Source organism: Gastrolobium bilobum, unplaced genomic scaffold, assembly GCF_033153095.1.
Source record: "Gastrolobium bilobum isolate Gb01-03AN ecotype WA unplaced genomic scaffold, APGP_CSIRO_Gbil_v1 utg24819, whole genome shotgun sequence".
Lineage (NCBI taxonomy): Eukaryota > Viridiplantae > Streptophyta > Magnoliopsida > Fabales > Fabaceae > Gastrolobium > Gastrolobium bilobum.
Window position 1 is genome coordinate 92935 of NW_026899885.1, and position 17074 is coordinate 110008.

Genomic DNA, 17074 nt, shown 5'->3' on the forward strand with positions numbered 1-17074 from the left:
CTTTGAAGTTGGGACCAAGTGATTTCACTCACTCTATCTCATTTTAGGTTTTCAAGCTTCTCAAAATCCCTCAACAGTGGCTTCCTTGTGTTTCTTTTTCTCTTTCCCCGATTTGGTCTCGGTTTCCATCAAATTAATCCAACTTTTGTAACTGCTCATTGAACCCCTTGCTCTAACAAGCTCCACCAGCGAGCAATTACAACGCTCGCTGGACAACTCGCTTGAGCGAGTTCTCTAGCGAGGAGTGACTGACAACAATGTTGTTAAGTTCGAGATCTTACCTAAGATAGGGATGGGGTAAAAAGATTGTAAATCGCAAGATCAATACAGATCGTAAGATCATACCTGTTCATATAAAATATTAAAATTACATAAATTATCAACTAGCCAACTAAGCAATTAGACTATATTCAATTGCACTCAATTTTAAGTTGTTGACACTAACCAAATAGCAGACCTAATAATTGTAACATACATATAACTCTGCAACGTACTTATAGGAACAAACAACATTGAAGCAATTAACATTCAGCTATTAGACTAAACCAAGAAAAGATAAGTAAAAAACATAGATTTGGATAAGTTTCCTTTTAGTTGTAGAACAAACCTTAAGAAGTAGAACTTAGATGCATAATAATCAAGGGACTGTGCACAAGAATAACCAAAGGACTTCACTTAAGTCTATGAATTCAATCTCAAGCAAGAAAATAACTTACACATTTAAGTTATATAATTCCAAAGAAATAAGAGTTCAAACTCAATCATCAAAGCATCAACAACATAAATACCAAGTCACTACTAAATTCAAATAATTCAAGTCACACCCTAACAAAGCCCCAAAATCAATACAAAAGAGTTCAAATCTAAATTATCAAATCAAGTCATTTAAATCATATTCATCATCTTCTATGGCATCTTCTCCAACTTCAGGCAATTCTTCATCAAAATTTGGTAACCCTAAGTCCAAATCATCTATAGGATTAGGCTGAAGTTAAACCAACTGCTCTTCTTCAATTTGTTCCAACTCTAAATCATCAAACTCTTGAATTAGGGAGGAACTTTCGTCATCTTCCATAATCCATTCTTTATCAGATGAAATATCATCAATTTCAACATTATAGTTTGCAGGAGATTTTCTAGAAGCCTTCTTCTTGGCCAATGGTGAATTAACCATCACAAAAACAACATCATTCATGGTCTTTTGCTTCAAATGATTTCTTCTTTTAATGTGCACCTAATTAAGCAAATAAACAGTAATTAACGTTAAATTTATACCTTTGAAATGAAATACAATTCATATTTCATATTCTTCAAATCTTACCCTTTCAAAAGCTCTCTAATTTCACTGACACCCAGAAGAACTGCATGTCAAGCTTAATACGGATAGAAAATTTTTGAAGCTCTTGATGATCACCAAAAAAACCTTTTTTGCTGGAGCTTTTTTCTCAATTGCAGTCTTGGCTATTGGATCACCAAAAAAACCTTTTTTGCCTTGAAATCTTCCAATTGAGCATCAATATTAGTTATGATATCAATATCCCCCACCATCCTATTTAAGGAAGCATATAATGCACATCTAACATCATATTTTGGTTGGAATTCAGGCTAATATTGAAATTGCGGGTTAAGGTAGAAGCCTACAGCATGCAAAGGTCTATGAAGTTGCTTATCCCATCTTCCATCAATTATTTCCCATATAGGCATATAACTAAAGAATGAAAAAAAATTAAATTAGTTTAGAAAACAATGATTATAAAATTTAAATTCAAACTAAACAAAGACTAAAATTGAATTACCTTGTTTCAACCTCTTTGAAATTAGTTTTAATTTTCTCCTTAGCCTAATTAATTTCCCCAAAAATGAAGCCCATGGCTGGTATCTCATTCGAATCAACTATACGAAGCACTTTGATTAGAGGACCGGTGCCCCTCAAGCAAATCATAATATTTTTCCATAACCCATTTTCCAAAACAGTATCTTCAATGAGTTTTCCATCATTTGTCTTTGCAACCCGAGTAGCCTTCCATTCATTGGAGGTGAACATTATTATCAATGCTCCCTTATTTCCATATAGGCACCCCAAAGTTAGATAAGATGTGGCAAAGCGAGTCATGGCCGGTCTTACCAAATCATTTCCTTTGGTAAACTTATGCAAAATAGAAATAAAAGAAGTTCTTGAATAAATGTAGGTTGTGATTTTTCCCCCTTCGAATTGTGTCATGGTGAACTGGTATCTTCTTATCAAAATATTCTAACATTAGATAAATGCAATATGCAGCACATGGTGTCCAATACAATCTTTTCCTTTTTTCCATCAATATCTCTCCAGCAGCTTTGTAATTTGCTGCATTATCCATCACAACTTGCATAACATTTTCTTCACCAACCTCTAAAACAACATCATCAATCATCTTAAAATTTTTACCAGCTGTCTTGGATATATTAGATGCATCAATAGACTTCAGAAAAATAGTTTCCATAGGGTTGTTCACTAAAAAATTTATGATTGTCCTTTTTCTTGTGTTAGTCCACCCATCGGTCATTAATGTGCACCCTGTTTTCTTCCATTGAGCTCTATGTTTCTCAGTAGCCTCCATTATCAAATTGTATTAAATCTTCAAATATTTGATCCTGACCTCGTGGTAAGATGGTGGCTTAAATCCCAGGCCATTCTTGAAATTGATTCGCATGCTTTGATGAATTCATCATTCTTTACTACATTAAATGGAATGGCATTATTGTAGAAAAACAAAGCACAATCTTGACATGCTTCCTCTCTCAAATTCTTCTTGTAGATGCTATTGATGGTTGTTTGAGTTATTCCCCTTTTCTTGAAAATAGGCTCCTCCCATTTTCTTTTTCCACTAGACTCTTCTTCTTATGTGCTTATTTTTTTCAATAATCTTTCTTGCAAAAAGACTATAATTTTCCACATTTCTTTTTGAACTTCAACACTAACAGATTTACATGCTTCAACATCTTTTTTGTTTCTTGCCAAATGATGTTTCAACTAATAAATCCCTCCGGCTACGATATTGTTACAATACTTACATTGTATTTTCTACCACTTACATCAAGTGGTATACCATGTTGCCATCCCATGTCAGTTCTATTTCCAGCCGCATTCCTATGTGTTTTAGTTCCTTTATTGGTGGGAGCAAATGTTTGAGACTCTGGAGTATTATTACTAGAAGAAGCACTATAACTTGAGGTCGTATTCAATGATGATTTTTGACCAAAATCATAAGCAAATGAAAGTAAACCAACATATTACCAACAAATCAACTACATAATACAGCAAGCATAATCAACATATAATATACTCAAATTTGATGAAACAATGACCTTTCTCTGTATAAGAAAAAGATTAAAAATAAGGAAGCTTGACATTTGTAAATAAGGAAAGCAACAGAGATCAATAATATTTCTAAACAAAAGCTTACTCAATAATATTCCTGAAAAGATTAAATTATGAATAGAAATAATATATGATTTATGCAAGTAAACAGAGTCCTTATACTTTCATTTCCTTTATGTATGCAGTCATCTCAAAAAGTTTGGATAGGTATATCACTACCGTGTCACTGGATGGTGCCACTCTATGATACAAAATCAGATCTTCATGTTGCACAAAAGGCCCTTGATTTCATGTTTGGATGGTAACTATTTTAAGAATCTAATATATCACATGTGGAACTCAACCTAATGTATCAAGAGAGCTTAGTTGAAGAATGTATTTTTGAAGTTTATAGAGCCATTGCAAATAGAGTTATATGATCAACTTATATACGTGAATCATTCTCAGTAATTAGTGAACTAGTTTACACAAACCAAAAGTGACATAGATATAGATTATTTATTATCAAGGCATAAAATTGCATATTTTCATAGAAATGAAGGGGGGTTTGAAATTGGTATTCTTGATAATAAAGTACTCAATTTCACTAGTGATTGTTGAAAAGAACGATTGATAATTGTTCAGGTTGAAGCTAGTATTGCGTGGGGATAGCACACTAGGGTTATTTTGGACGTTGGGTGTCGGGTAGGTAGTTTTGGAGGTTACCTATTTTTTTAATCCTTATTAATGTTTCAGTTATGCATTGATCATTATGGTTACTAAGCTGTGTGTAAACCTGTTAGGTGGCAAGTTACTTTTGGATCATATCTTCAGCATTTACCATTCCCATTGTCAAAAGTGCAGAATACCAAAAACTACCTATGAGATACAATTCAAATAAGGCACATTAATTAATACCCATTTGCATTTCTTCATAGGAATGCAAAGATAGTCAGGACCTTTTTTAGGTTCGTCTCTTGAAAGATTATTAAAAAAAAAGGTAGGTAAAAATTTGTTCTGCATTGAGCATTTCTAAGAAGCTATTCTAGAGCAAACATAAAAAATAAGGAGTATACAAGGTAAATTTGGTTGAACTGCAACTTTCCATTTTAACTTAATATTCACTTGTATGAAAAGATCAGCATGACTTCAAACTTAATAAAATTACCCAAAATCATAAAACGGATAAATGAAGAGCCACATGTTCGAATATCTAAATCCCAATTTTGCAATCAACAACAAAGAAAAACTGAAATACAAAAAAGGAGAAACAACCCACATCGAGACTGAAGGGAGAGAAGGATGAGCCTCAACATAGAAAATACAGGGGTGGGTCAAAAGAGAGGAAGAGCATTGAGTCAAAATGAGAGAGTAAACTCCCAATACCTGTGAGTTGCTGCCTATCAGGTCACTAAAGAGGGGAAGAAAATGATGGAAGACACAGTGTCAGCTCAACACTAGTCAGCTTAACGCCTCAGCCTCACATACACACACAGAGCAGCGCAACACCAATGAAGATGGAAGACATAACTACAAAACTTGAGCTTAGGGTTCTCAAATTAGAGAGAATAAAGCGACTGAGAGATGGGCTTTCGACTGAGACACAAATTCACAATCACTTTTTTCATAGGCTTTCGAATTGTTCATGGTTTTTTTCTTCAATCACAAAAATGAACGATATTACGATTCCACAATCATAAACAACGATCTTACAAAATGAAGGAAGAAAATGATACAACAAGCGTTTTACATCGTAGGAGTAGAAAAATCACAGAATCGAACGATATAACGATTTAACACGCGATCTTAGCGGCATTAGCTGACAAGGCTTTTAACATAAAAGCCCATTTCCCCCCACTTAAGCCCACTCACTTACTTAAAGGGTGTTTTCTACATAACACACTCCACATTGATTGAACTAAGTATTCTACTTATTTTATCTATAATGTGCCTAGTTAATATTTAATATAATTCTTTTATTAAGTCTCTCACTTAATTAATCTTAATTACGCATGATTAAATAATTAATCCAGTGCAATTAGACATTTTGCAAATTAGGGTTATTATAAGTCAAAACTTAGTCACAATTAAAGCTACTCACCCCTCACCAAATATATATTTGGTGGGGATCTCATTTTGAATGAGAGTAATATCTATTACTGGACCGACGAGAACAAGAAAAGTACTCTACTTATCCATATGCTATGCATGAGCTATGTTCTGTCACTCTGTGATGGCTCCACATGGAAATAAACTCAAAAATATCATGCATGGAAACTAGCCAACCGTTAATTCATGTCCTATGGATCCAGTGGTGGGCTTACATTATTATCACTGACTGCAAGTGCAGACAGTAACTTTCGGTGGATGAAAAAAATTGTTTACAGAGAGGACAATTTAACTAAAATAGGTGTTAACTAAAATTCTCCAATAGGTTCATTTCGTTCTCCGTCAGAAATGCTTTGAACTTCATCGATGCTGAGGCAAGTACCACTTTGTATTGTGTGTGTGAAATGAAGAACTCTAATATGAAAGTGTGACTACCTGATTGATTGTTTGATGATAGGCAAAGGAGGTAAACTCAAATTATTCTCTCCTTTTTCTTTGAAATAATTTATAAATTAAAAAAAAAACTAAGATAAATCTGTACAAATGTCACTAGTTTGAATAGTTAGAAATTCTATACGTTTGATGAAATGTGCAATAAAATTAGATAATTAGTTTGATGCAAAGAATATATGCTTATTTTAGTATTAGCTCAAAGAATATAGCTTGTTTATATAACAAATGAAAGAACAAAGAGTAAATGCCCAAATTGGTCTCTGACAAAAAACTCGATGCCCAAATTAGTCCCTCACAAAAAAAACTCGTTAGATAGTCCCTAACAAAGTGAAACAGGACCCACGTTAGTCCTTCTGTCAATCCAAAACTCACGGTGTCAATGACGGTGATGATGTGCCACGTTAAGTGACTGAAGGCCACGTGGGTTGAGGAATGACGTCGTTTTGAGAGACTCATCCATGTTGGTCAGACCAGTTCTCTTTCATCCAAGGAACATCGTCGTTTGTTTTTTAGGGTTGTTCTTAAACCAGAAAGCATGGCATTGAATCGAATATTGAACGCTTGAATTTGGGGAAAATTGATTGAGGTTTAGTGAAGGTGGTGTATACAGTACGATTTAGGGTTGTTTTTAGTTTTTATGCCATGAATATCTCTTCTGGGAGGGGGAGCTCAAGTAGTTCATTTGGGTCCAGAAGTGGAAGAAGGAGAGCTGCTCCATTGTGTAAATGTGGGAGGCACAATGTTGTTTACACCTCCAAGACACTTAGAAACCCTAATAGATCATTTTTTTGGTGCCCCAACTTCAAGGTGAGGTTGATTTTTTCATGCGTTATTTTTGTAATGTCAATGTTATTAACTATATAGTTGAATTTGGTTTAGGAAAAGAAGCCACACTGTAACTTTTTTACATGGGTGGATGATGCTACATCTGATACCATGGAGCTGGAAGATTGGACAATTACAAGCTGGAGTTGAATGTAGCTGAAATGGAGTTTAAGTTGAACTTTTTGGACATAAAGCTCAATGATGAACTGCAGCTGGAGGTGAATGACCACAAAAAGAAGATTAATGAGCACTGTATAAAGATTGAAGACATATCATTGAAGATGCGGGCAAACTTTGAAAGGGTTGAGAAGGAAATGATGCATGTGTGTAGGTGTGCTAGGGTGTTTGCTGGATCCATTATTGTTGTGTTTCTAGTATGTATATATCTTGCAAGTAGGCTGGAGTGAAATTTAAAATGTGGTTCTGTTGAGATTTTCTAGTGTAATGAATTGTTGTTCATGCAATGTATGTAGCATGGCTTATGTATTTGAAGTTATGTTTATTGGCACAAAATGTTGTATAAACTCGATGGAGATAAAAAAAAGGAATGGAAACAATGTATAAAGACTAAACTAAGAATGTCATGGTGTGAATTATGCAGAAGTTGATTGTGTTAGGCATGACTAATATCAGCATGTACAAGGGGAAATGACATTGCTGGTGTGTTAATAGAAAATGGTGGCACTGGTGTTAACAGAAGTTTAGCAGGGACTAAAAATGATCCCGATAAATTTTTTAGGACCATATTGGTCCCCTTTGTTAAAAATCAAGGACTAAAAAGGTCCTCGATTAAAAATGTTGAGGACTTATGAGGGAACTTAAAAAGCAGATGGATGATAAGTGCAGTTAAGCAACACATGACCCGTAAATGGACAAAGCAAACAGAACAAACATACCATTGTTGACAAAAACCAGAAAGTGTATCAGCAGATAGATGGTTTGGCCCAACATTTAAAAATTGCAGCATCGAATATAGTCATGACAGTAAAGACAGATAGTAACCAAACATTTTGCATACCATAAGTTGTAATGACAATCAATGACAACAAAGAGATTGTAAGAAGACCAACACAATCTTCCATTCATTTCACAGCAATGGCAACAATGAAAAATAGTAATAACAGCAGAGGTATAGTATTTCACAGAACATATTCCATTCATATCATCACTTTGTACTTACAATTCCAACTGACATAATATACCTTTAAGTAGGAACACTTTGTCTTCCCAAAAAACAAAGTTTTCATACTTAATATGGCCATAACCAGAGGCATACAAAAAAAGCCATTGGTGAATCATTTGAACAGGGCCAAAACCAAACTAATACCAAAAAATTGGCCTAATTACAATTCCATAAAACTGGCCTAATAACAAAAAAATGCCAACTGTCACATTTGAACTGGCCTAATGTCAGTTATTATAACACTTGTTTTTCAAATCATTTATGCGGGGCTGGCCTGGTGGCCTAAATCCTGGTGTAGACATGAAGCTCATGAATCTGGCTCTGGTGCCACTGCTAGTTGCAGCTGCTGTCTCACTGGTCACCGCCTCAGCAGGATTGCATGGAGGTGGGCTGCTGCCTCTTGAAGCTCTTGCTTCAACTGCACTTGTTGCATGCTGGCTGCTTGTCTCTGGTGCAGGGCAGCCCTGACTCGTGCTGATTTCTTCAACTGTCCTTGACTGGCCTGCTTCAACATTAACCGGTTTTGTCTTTGACTTTGAACCACCAGCAAGTCCCTTACATGTCTTCGGGTAATGACCAGTCTCACCACACTTGGAGCATTGAACTGTGTAAGTCTTTCTAAGCTTCTTGTTGGTCTTCATAAGCTCTTCAATGGGATCATTCTTCCGAAGCTTTTTTGGAAGTTCAACAGGCCTTTTCAAGCGTGGAGGAAGTGGTTTTGGGGAATCACAAGCTGGCCAATATTGTTGGGAATTGACTGGGTTGAGTGTGTGTTCATAAGTAGCATGCAAAGCATCCACTGTCAGCCATTGATGAACATGATTTTCCACAGGTTCATTCTTGTGTGCAATGGCAGCAATGGCATGTTCACAAGGCAATCCAGTTAGCTGCCAAACATTACAACTACAAGATTGTTGAGTTAAATTCACCCCAACACGTTGACCCTTTCCAGATACTTCATATAGATCTTGGACCAAGTTTCCAGTCCATGTTGGTGTCCAAGAATTGCTTGCAACCTTCAACTGGTCCAGCCTCTTCTGCTGTGCAGGTGCAATCTTACCCCTAAAGGTTTGTAGAATCATCTTGTGTGCTGCCATCCTTCGCATTATGTAGCACCTCAATTCCTCACATAATATTGGCAATGCTTGTGGAATAGGTTGGGGGTGACTTGCAATTTGCAACTGGAGCCAGGGTTGCTCCTCAACAGCTCAGCCAGATATTCTCTTAGTCTTCCATATTGTTCCTTCTCACAACCTTCAATTGTTCCCTTTGCTTTTTTTAAAGCCTTGCTTACTTTCTTCATATCCAAATGAACATTGTATTCCTCCTTCATGTGCTCAAATGCCTCTGACCTGGATATCTTGGGCTGTGTTAGTATTCTCTTCTCCAATTTCTTGGCCACCTAATCTCGAGTAGCCCTTTTATTTTTGAAGACTCTGCAGCATGTATGAGTCTCGTTAAAAGTCTTTATTTGGAATGTGCTTAGCTTGGTGTTCCAGGCACAATACACCATCCATTCATAGTCTTCTATACTGCATTTGGCCCTTACTCTGACCTTGTCATTCTTAACCCAGATGAAGTTCTTCCCAAGACTGATATTATAGTCAACCACTTCACACTTAAATTGGTCCAAATTCATAAACTCCATACCAAGTTCTAAATAGACATGCCCAAAAGAAGCTTGTTCATTAAACTTTGGCAAGACAGGTCTAACATTCTCATCATCATCACTTGAAGGAGGTGTCCTCAACTCCTCAGACAGATAGGTATATCCTTCTTCCTCCAATGACATTATGTCTTCCTCTTCATCAAATTCTTCAGATTCAGAATCTTGAATTGGGGCATCCTTCTTGACTGCCTTCCTCCTTGGGGTCTGTTTTGCAGGCCTTTTTTCTCTACCAATGGCATATTGACCTCATCATCATCTTCTGAATCATCCTCAACACCAGGTGGGGGAGGCTTGTATACCTCATCCTCTGCACTCTCATATGAATCTGAGTGCGAGGAAGCAACCTCATCATCTGCATTATCATATTCAGACCCATTACTAGCATCCTCTGCACTTTCATCATCATGGTCCGAATTGATCTCATCATCATGTAAATTCAAGACATCAGCACCCTGTGCAGCTTGTTCATTTTCTTTGATCTCATCATCATGTAAATTATGGCAATCAGCAGCCTGTGCATGGTCTTCATTTTCTTTGACCCCATCATCACCTTGTGCATTGTCTTCATGTGAATTGACCCCATCATCAACCTCTTCATAGTCCTCATTATATGCTGAATTAATGACATTATCCTCTTCACTGTCAAGTTGAGGTGAACCAAACTCGGGAATTGAGATGCAGTCCTCAAAGTAGACATGTATCTCATTGCCATTTCCTAAAGCAGCCTCACACATGGCACACACATCCAAATCTGTACTAAGTGGTCTCAGCCCTTGTTCCAAATCGGGTACCCCAGGCTGTAGCCACATCATTTTCTTGCATTTTTCATACCCATATTGCTTAAACAGGGTGTCAAGGTCACAGAGATTGCAGTAGTCAATGGCCATCTCTGGCAATGAGTCTACCCTTCCATTTATATAGGTCATCACTCCATCTTCATCTCTGACTAAAATACCACCATGATGATAAACAATCACTATGTATTCGGACATCTGTCAAAACCAAAAAACCAAACCTATAATTAATCCAACGACCACAGGCTTTAGACCACTTAAACAATACAAAGCAATAAAAAAAGCAACATTTTTTATCGATGCTGACTTTTTTCCAACGATTACCATAGGGTTTTTAATTGTTACTGGGTCAACCATGGCCCTTTTTCTAAAACAGGGACCACACCACCCGGTAGTTACATTCTTTAACACAAAACCCTAAATGGAAACATGGACCACAATGTCCACTTCGCATGCAGAACAAAACAAGCATTAAACAAAAGGGAACAACATGGGGACCACAAACAAAGGATGACAAAGAACAATAAAAAAATGTTCCAACATATAAAGACTCTCTTACCTTTTTGTATGGAAGGTTCAGCCTCACACAAAACAAAGATCTTTTCTTCCACTGGTTCCCTCCGATTGTTGAAAAACTTCGTAATCCAAACGCTGGCGAGTGTTTACTCCACGGTCATCTTCCTTCCTTCTCAACAATGGACCGTCTAAGTTAGAAGATAAGGAAATGGTAAAGTGTCCAACGGTTAAGTGAGGGGCAATTTTGGGTTTAATAAAAAATGGTCTGACCAACATGGATGAGTCTCCCAAAACGACGTCGTTCCTCAACCCACGTGGCCTTCAGCATGTTCCTGAACGTGACATATCATCACCGTCATTGACACCGTGAGTTTTGGATTGACAGAAGGACTAACGTGGGTCCTGTTTCACTTTGTTGGGGACTATCTAACGAGTTTTTTTTGTGAGGGACTAATTTGGGCACCGAGTTTTTTGTCAGGGACTAATTTGGGTCTTTACTCAAGAACAAATTATCTTATAAAATTAGAAGTTGCAAGTTTTAGGAAAATAAAAATAATTATGTCTATTGATTTTGTGAGAATTTTTGATTAATTTAATTTTTTAATAATTAATATATTTAGATTTTTTTTAATAATCTTATGGGAAGAAAACAAAATTTATTGTTGATGTAATTGCTGATTGTGGGGCAATTTTTTTATTAAGCTTGCAGATATTCCTTTTTTTCTTCTTCAAGTCTGGGTAATTTTATTGCTGATGTAAGAGCTGATTCTGATTTTGTCAATTTGAAAAGAATTTCTGACCTTGCTTTGAAGATGGTTGAGAAGAGAAAGGATATTATTTATCCATTCGTCTATTTGTTGATAAAGTTGGTACTTGTTCTACCGGTAGCAATTGCTAGTGTTGAGCGAGTTTTTTCTGCAATGACTTTTGTTAAGGATAAGTTGCGCAATCGGAAAAGTGATGATTGACTTCATGCATGTATACTAACTTATGTTGAATGTGATGTATTTGATTAGATTGATAATGAAGATATAATACAATATTTTTAAGGAATGAAGAATCGAAGAATACTTTTATAATCATTCTATTGTAATAGCATAGTTGACTTTTGATTATTATTTTTTATGTTAAGTTAAAATTTTCTTTTCTTTTCTTGTTTATATTCTTTTATTTTTTTAATGCATTTAAAACTTTCTTTAAAAAAGAAATTAAGAGCAGCCACCACTAAATGTACAGACATAAATAATATTTTCTGTGTTCGCCCGATTGCATTCTTTAATTTTTTATTTTTTTCATCAAACTAATGCATATACCAAAACAAGGAAATGAATGCTCTCATGTGAAAAAAAAACATGATATGGTCATGTGAGAAGATCACTACCATACAAATGTAAATCAACAGTTATGATTTTGTAAATACCTATTTTAACATTTTTTCTCTCTTCTCCTTTATTACCACTTATCCATCTTTGTATAGATATAATTCTCCACATGACATGGTCATGTGAATTTTCACATGAAATGATCCAGATCCACCAAAACAATGATATAATGAAATGTTCCAGGTGTTATGAAATGCTTATCTATTTGCTATCAACAGCCAGTAGCATGGTAGCACTAATTACAAGAAAATTTGCACATCTCTCATCCCATCCATTAACCATCATGGTCAATAGCAAGTGATACAAAATCCAAGTTCCAATTTCTATGTAACTCTGACCTCCTCACCTACCTTTCTACATACAAAGACCTCTTGACAAGAGGCAGCTATAAGTAGTAGTCAATTCATCAGTTACCCTTTCCCTGGAATCTCATAAGGGCTTGTCCTAAAATGCTCTCAAGGGTTAAACAACCAAAAATCCTCATTCCTCACACTCACTCAAGAAAAGTAAAAAAAGGTGCAATTAATGGTCCAAGCAAGGGCACAAGAGCCAAATATCTATTAAAAAAAAAAAAAGAGAGAGAGGAGGATTTTAGTGGTCAATTTGAAAAGTAGTGCCATTAATCCTTGTAGCCATGCCGAACACCCATGAAGTAATTAAAGTCATGATGCTGGACCCTTAGTTGCTTCAACCATGAATCTGCCACGCTCTGTAGTGAAACCAACCTTTCATGGTCCCTACCACAATTGCCTGAGACCCAAACTTTCCCTTGCATCTTGTACGTGGCCAAACCAAATGGTGGCAGGAAAATGCCTTCACCTTTCTTTCTCTTCTTGTGGGCTCCCTCAGTATCATCATCAAGGTCCATATCTATACAAATATGATCAAAAGTTCAATTCAGTGCATGTTTTTCCCTCAAAATTTACAGTTTTAGTGGAGTGATTTTTACCTTGGAATGAAGATGAAAGTGTGTGGTAAGTAAGGAAAGATGTTGAAAGATCTTTAATTGTTCTTCCCATGGGTATATGATATATTGGGTACCTGAAAACAGTCAATATGAGTGGATATTCATCAATTGATCATAATAAATAATCAAACTCACTAGAAAGCCTAACATCAATGATACATGTTGGGCTCAATTTCGAATGTGTTTAAACTATATATCATGACTATATTTTTGGAAGAATAAGGGCAAAGAGAAAATAGAACATGTTCAAAATTAATTACCAAGCAACTGCCATCCAACTTGCTGGTGAAAGATCTACACTTCTTAGTGACATCAACCCAGGGTATCTTTCAGCTAACCCAGTAATCTGAAAGCAAGGAACCAATTGGTCAGCAATAGAATCTTCATACTTCTTTTACATTACCGGTTATGCGAAAGGAACCTTTTATGTTTACAGTAAAAAATTAACATGTTATCACAATTGTCTTTTATTTAAGTATTTTTATCATTAAATTCATTTTTTAAACAACAGGAATATAATTTTTAAAAGTAATTGTTTAATATGCGAAAGGAAATTTTCATCTGTACAGGGATATATCATTAAATTTGTCTTTACGAAGAACTAAAGTAATAATCTAAAAGGACAAATTTAATAATTATTTCATATCTTTAAAAAGTAATTTTATAATAAAAATTTTTAAAAAAACTAATGTGATGACCCATCAAATTTTAAAAGACTAATTAGAGACATTTAATCTTTATTTAATAAACAATCACTGTAATGGAAGCAATGCAAACTGCAAGGTTTTGGAAGGAGAACATATGCTTAAGAAGTGTAATAATTATTGTATTGAAAAAAAAAAACGAAAGGTTACTAAGTTAGCCTGGGCAGAGGAGAATTAGTTCTCTGGATTCACATTGAAGAGTCAAAAATCACAGTTTACCTTTTATGGATGCCTATCAGAAAAAATTTTGGGACATTAGACCACACCTCTTATTAAATTAAAAAAAAAAATAAAAACATTCCCTTTTCTGAGCGTGAATCATCTCATGTTAAAATTTTACATGACTTGATTATGTGAAATTTTTATGTTTATATTTCTTTTTATATAAATTAAATAAGTGGGGTCCAATAAAAAAAATATATAGAAACTAAATTTCATATGACGGTGATATAAAATTTTAACATACATGATCTATTCCCCTGTCCCTATCCCTATGCATAGTCTATGATCTTGTTGGGAATAGGAAAATCAGAATATGGATATAGATGAAATGCTATTCAAGCCTTCAATAAATAATAAACAACAGAAAAAGATGAAAAAGTCAGAAATGTGCAACAAGAGCAAAACAACACACCTTATCCATTAGAGGAACTCTCCCATATGGAGTTGATCTTTCAAAATACTGGAAATAAAGGTGACCCAATCGGTCATTTAAATGCCACAGGTAGTCTTGTTCAAATCCTCCCTCGTCTGATGAAGTTCCATCCCACCTCCATTGCTTATCACACTCACTCTCATCACTGTAAGAATCACTATAGGAATCCCTTGTCTCACAGTCACCAGACTCTGTCTCTTCCCTGAAATTACTCATTCAAATTTATGCATTAAGTTCCCGTGACACCACTTGATATGCTACCAATCATGAAGCCGAGAACCATGCACAACACAATTTACAAAATCACTCCAAAAGTAAATGAAAACAAAAACCAATTCACAAAGTATCAAAAAAAAAGTTTGACCTTTAAGAATATTAGCACCACCAAATATGATTATGAGTTATGACATATATTGGGAACATCAATGGAAACAAAAGCTTTCAAATTGAAAGAAAACATGCCAAAACTAAAAAAAGATTGAACAACCCCACAATTATGCAAATTTGTACCTGAAAGTATTGCTGGTGAATATTTGAATTGCAGAGAGGTAAGGCACATAGTACTGCACAAGTGTTTCCCCATTGGCCAAGGATATAGGAACTCCAGCTCCATAGGCACTCCATTCATGGAAGCAATTCCAGAGATCACCCAAAGTGAAATATTCAACTGCTTCTCTCTCCCAAGGATGCCACAAACGGTTAAGGTTTCTAATCTCGTTCTGTCGAAAAAACCAAACACGATGAATTTAGGATCAAACAATCTATGATCAAATGGGAGCACGAAACACAATAAAAACAACCAGAAAAATAGAAACAATACCTTGGGAAGAAACTGAGATGGTACCACAGGGGTGGTACACCGGAGGAAGCAGTCAAGGTTAGACTTAGATTCCATTGAACCTTTATCAAAAGTCACTGTGTGAGAGACAGAAAAAAAAAAGTAAAAGAACAACGAGGGAGTTTCAGATTCAATCCCAACCCTGAAAGACAATGAGAAACCAGAAGTGGGGAAAACAAAGGTAGAGAGAAAGAGAGCTTGAGAAATTGTTTATGATTGAAAATTTTGTTTCTTTCAAAAGAAAAGAAAGAGAATTGAAAGGTAAATAACCCCAACAATAAATGGGTCAAAGACTTGTATAATTTAGCGTTTTGACACCGAATTTTTTCCCCGCAAAAATCTCAATCTAGCTGTCTCTTTTATTTCTCTGTTTTTAACATATAGTGACTTGACCAGCAATGTTGTTATAAATTCAACACACTATATACTATACCTCTTTCTGCTGCAGACTCGGAAATTGGAAGAAAGGAAAGCTAAACACGGTGGAGAAAATTTTCTTTTCCCTTTTTTTTTTCCTCAACAGACACCCATGTTTGTGCGACCAGAAACCGTTACGAGGAAATGATGTTCCATGAGGGAAACTGAAAAACGATGGTCTTTTCCGGGAAATGAGAATAAAAAAATTGACAGAAACAACGGCGAGTGTGGAACGGTGATGGAGGAAACAAATGTATCAAAATTAAAAATATCCAAACAGGGAAAAGAGGCTCTGTTTTCTAGAAACACCGAATTTATGATGAAGGTGCGAAGCACGAGTAAATATATATGATGGACTCAGTGCAAAGCAAAGCTATAACCATCCGCATCACTGAACATTTCTAAAATTCATGCGTTTTTTTTTTTTTTATATAAATCAAGTGTATTTTATACGATAGGCCACGTCAAAATTAAGACTTTAAAAGGTTGTTTGATGGACACGATAAGATAAGAACTGATAGGATAAAAGAGTTGAATAAGCATAGAATATGATATGGGACTCATAAACTTATATCATATCTTGTGTTATTTGATGAGCAATTAACAATTTGATAAGATTATGAAATTTATTCTGTTTAAGATAATCCAATTCAGAAATTAGGGTTTAGGGTTCTTGTGGAGAAATTTGTTCTGATTAGGAACAATAAATCCTAGAATTGGGGTTCTTGTGGAGAAACAAGGTGAGGAAACTCAGGAATCTTTTCGCGAAAAGGCAAGGAATAATTTTCAGCTCACAAATTCAAAGGAAATTTTAACAAAGGAAAAAAATGGAAAATCTTTAGATGATGGAGAGAGAAAAAATTAAAAGTACGAGTTCATGAACCTGCTATATAGATGAATGAAGAGACACTTGAAACTGAATGCTCCAACCACACCAAACTGCGTCGAGCCTCACTCGCATGAGAAGAAGAGAGAAGGGGAGTTCAACAAGGACGAGTAGGAGGGAGATGGTCGAGATGGAGGAGTGGGTTTGGAAGGGAGGTAGCGTGGTCGCGTGGGGATAAAATAGGAGTGGGTATCCCATTTTGGTATCTTATCCTGCTGTTGAATTCTAACCCAGCTCATCATGTTGAATTCTAACTCAACTCCCTTCATAGGATAAGAAATCATGTATTAGATAGGATAAAATGAGACGATAGATAAGTTAATCATATCCTATTGACCC

At 35.5% G+C, this 17074-nt stretch overlaps 1 protein-coding gene and 1 pseudogene across 1 annotated transcript; both read right to left on the reverse strand.

Moving 5' to 3' along the window:
- Nucleotides 1-991: 991 nt before the first annotated feature.
- On the reverse strand, nt 992-9004 carry LOC133294078 (uncharacterized; annotated as a pseudogene).
- A 3465-nt stretch (nt 9005-12469) lies between these two features.
- Nucleotides 12470-16161, reverse strand: LOC133294080 (uncharacterized). The gene is made up of 7 exons (XM_061492732.1): nt 15866-16161; nt 15415-15494; nt 15105-15313; nt 14574-14796; nt 13496-13581; nt 13218-13309; nt 12470-13138 (listed from the first exon to the last, which is right to left on the reverse strand). The coding sequence occupies exons 2-7, from the start codon at nt 15487-15489 to the stop codon at nt 12888-12890; spliced, it is 936 nt and encodes a 311-aa protein (XP_061348716.1). The 5' UTR covers nt 15490-15494; nt 15866-16161; the 3' UTR covers nt 12470-12887.
- Nucleotides 16162-17074: the final 913 nt, after the last annotated feature.

Excerpts from the sequence above, each read along its gene's own strand:
- LOC133294080 (XM_061492732.1), bottom strand. The coding sequence starts at position 15,489 with ATGGAATCTAAGTCTAACCTTGACTGCTTCCTCCGGTGTACCACCCCT. Across the intron at positions 13,582-14,573 it reads GAGTTCCTCTAATGGATAAG|ATTACTGGGTTAGCTGAAAG; the intron begins GTGTGTTGTTTT and ends CCTTGCTTTCAG. Across the intron at positions 13,310-13,495 it reads AGTTGGATGGCAGTTGCTTG|GTACCCAATATATCATATAC; the intron begins GTAATTAATTTT and ends GACTGTTTTCAG.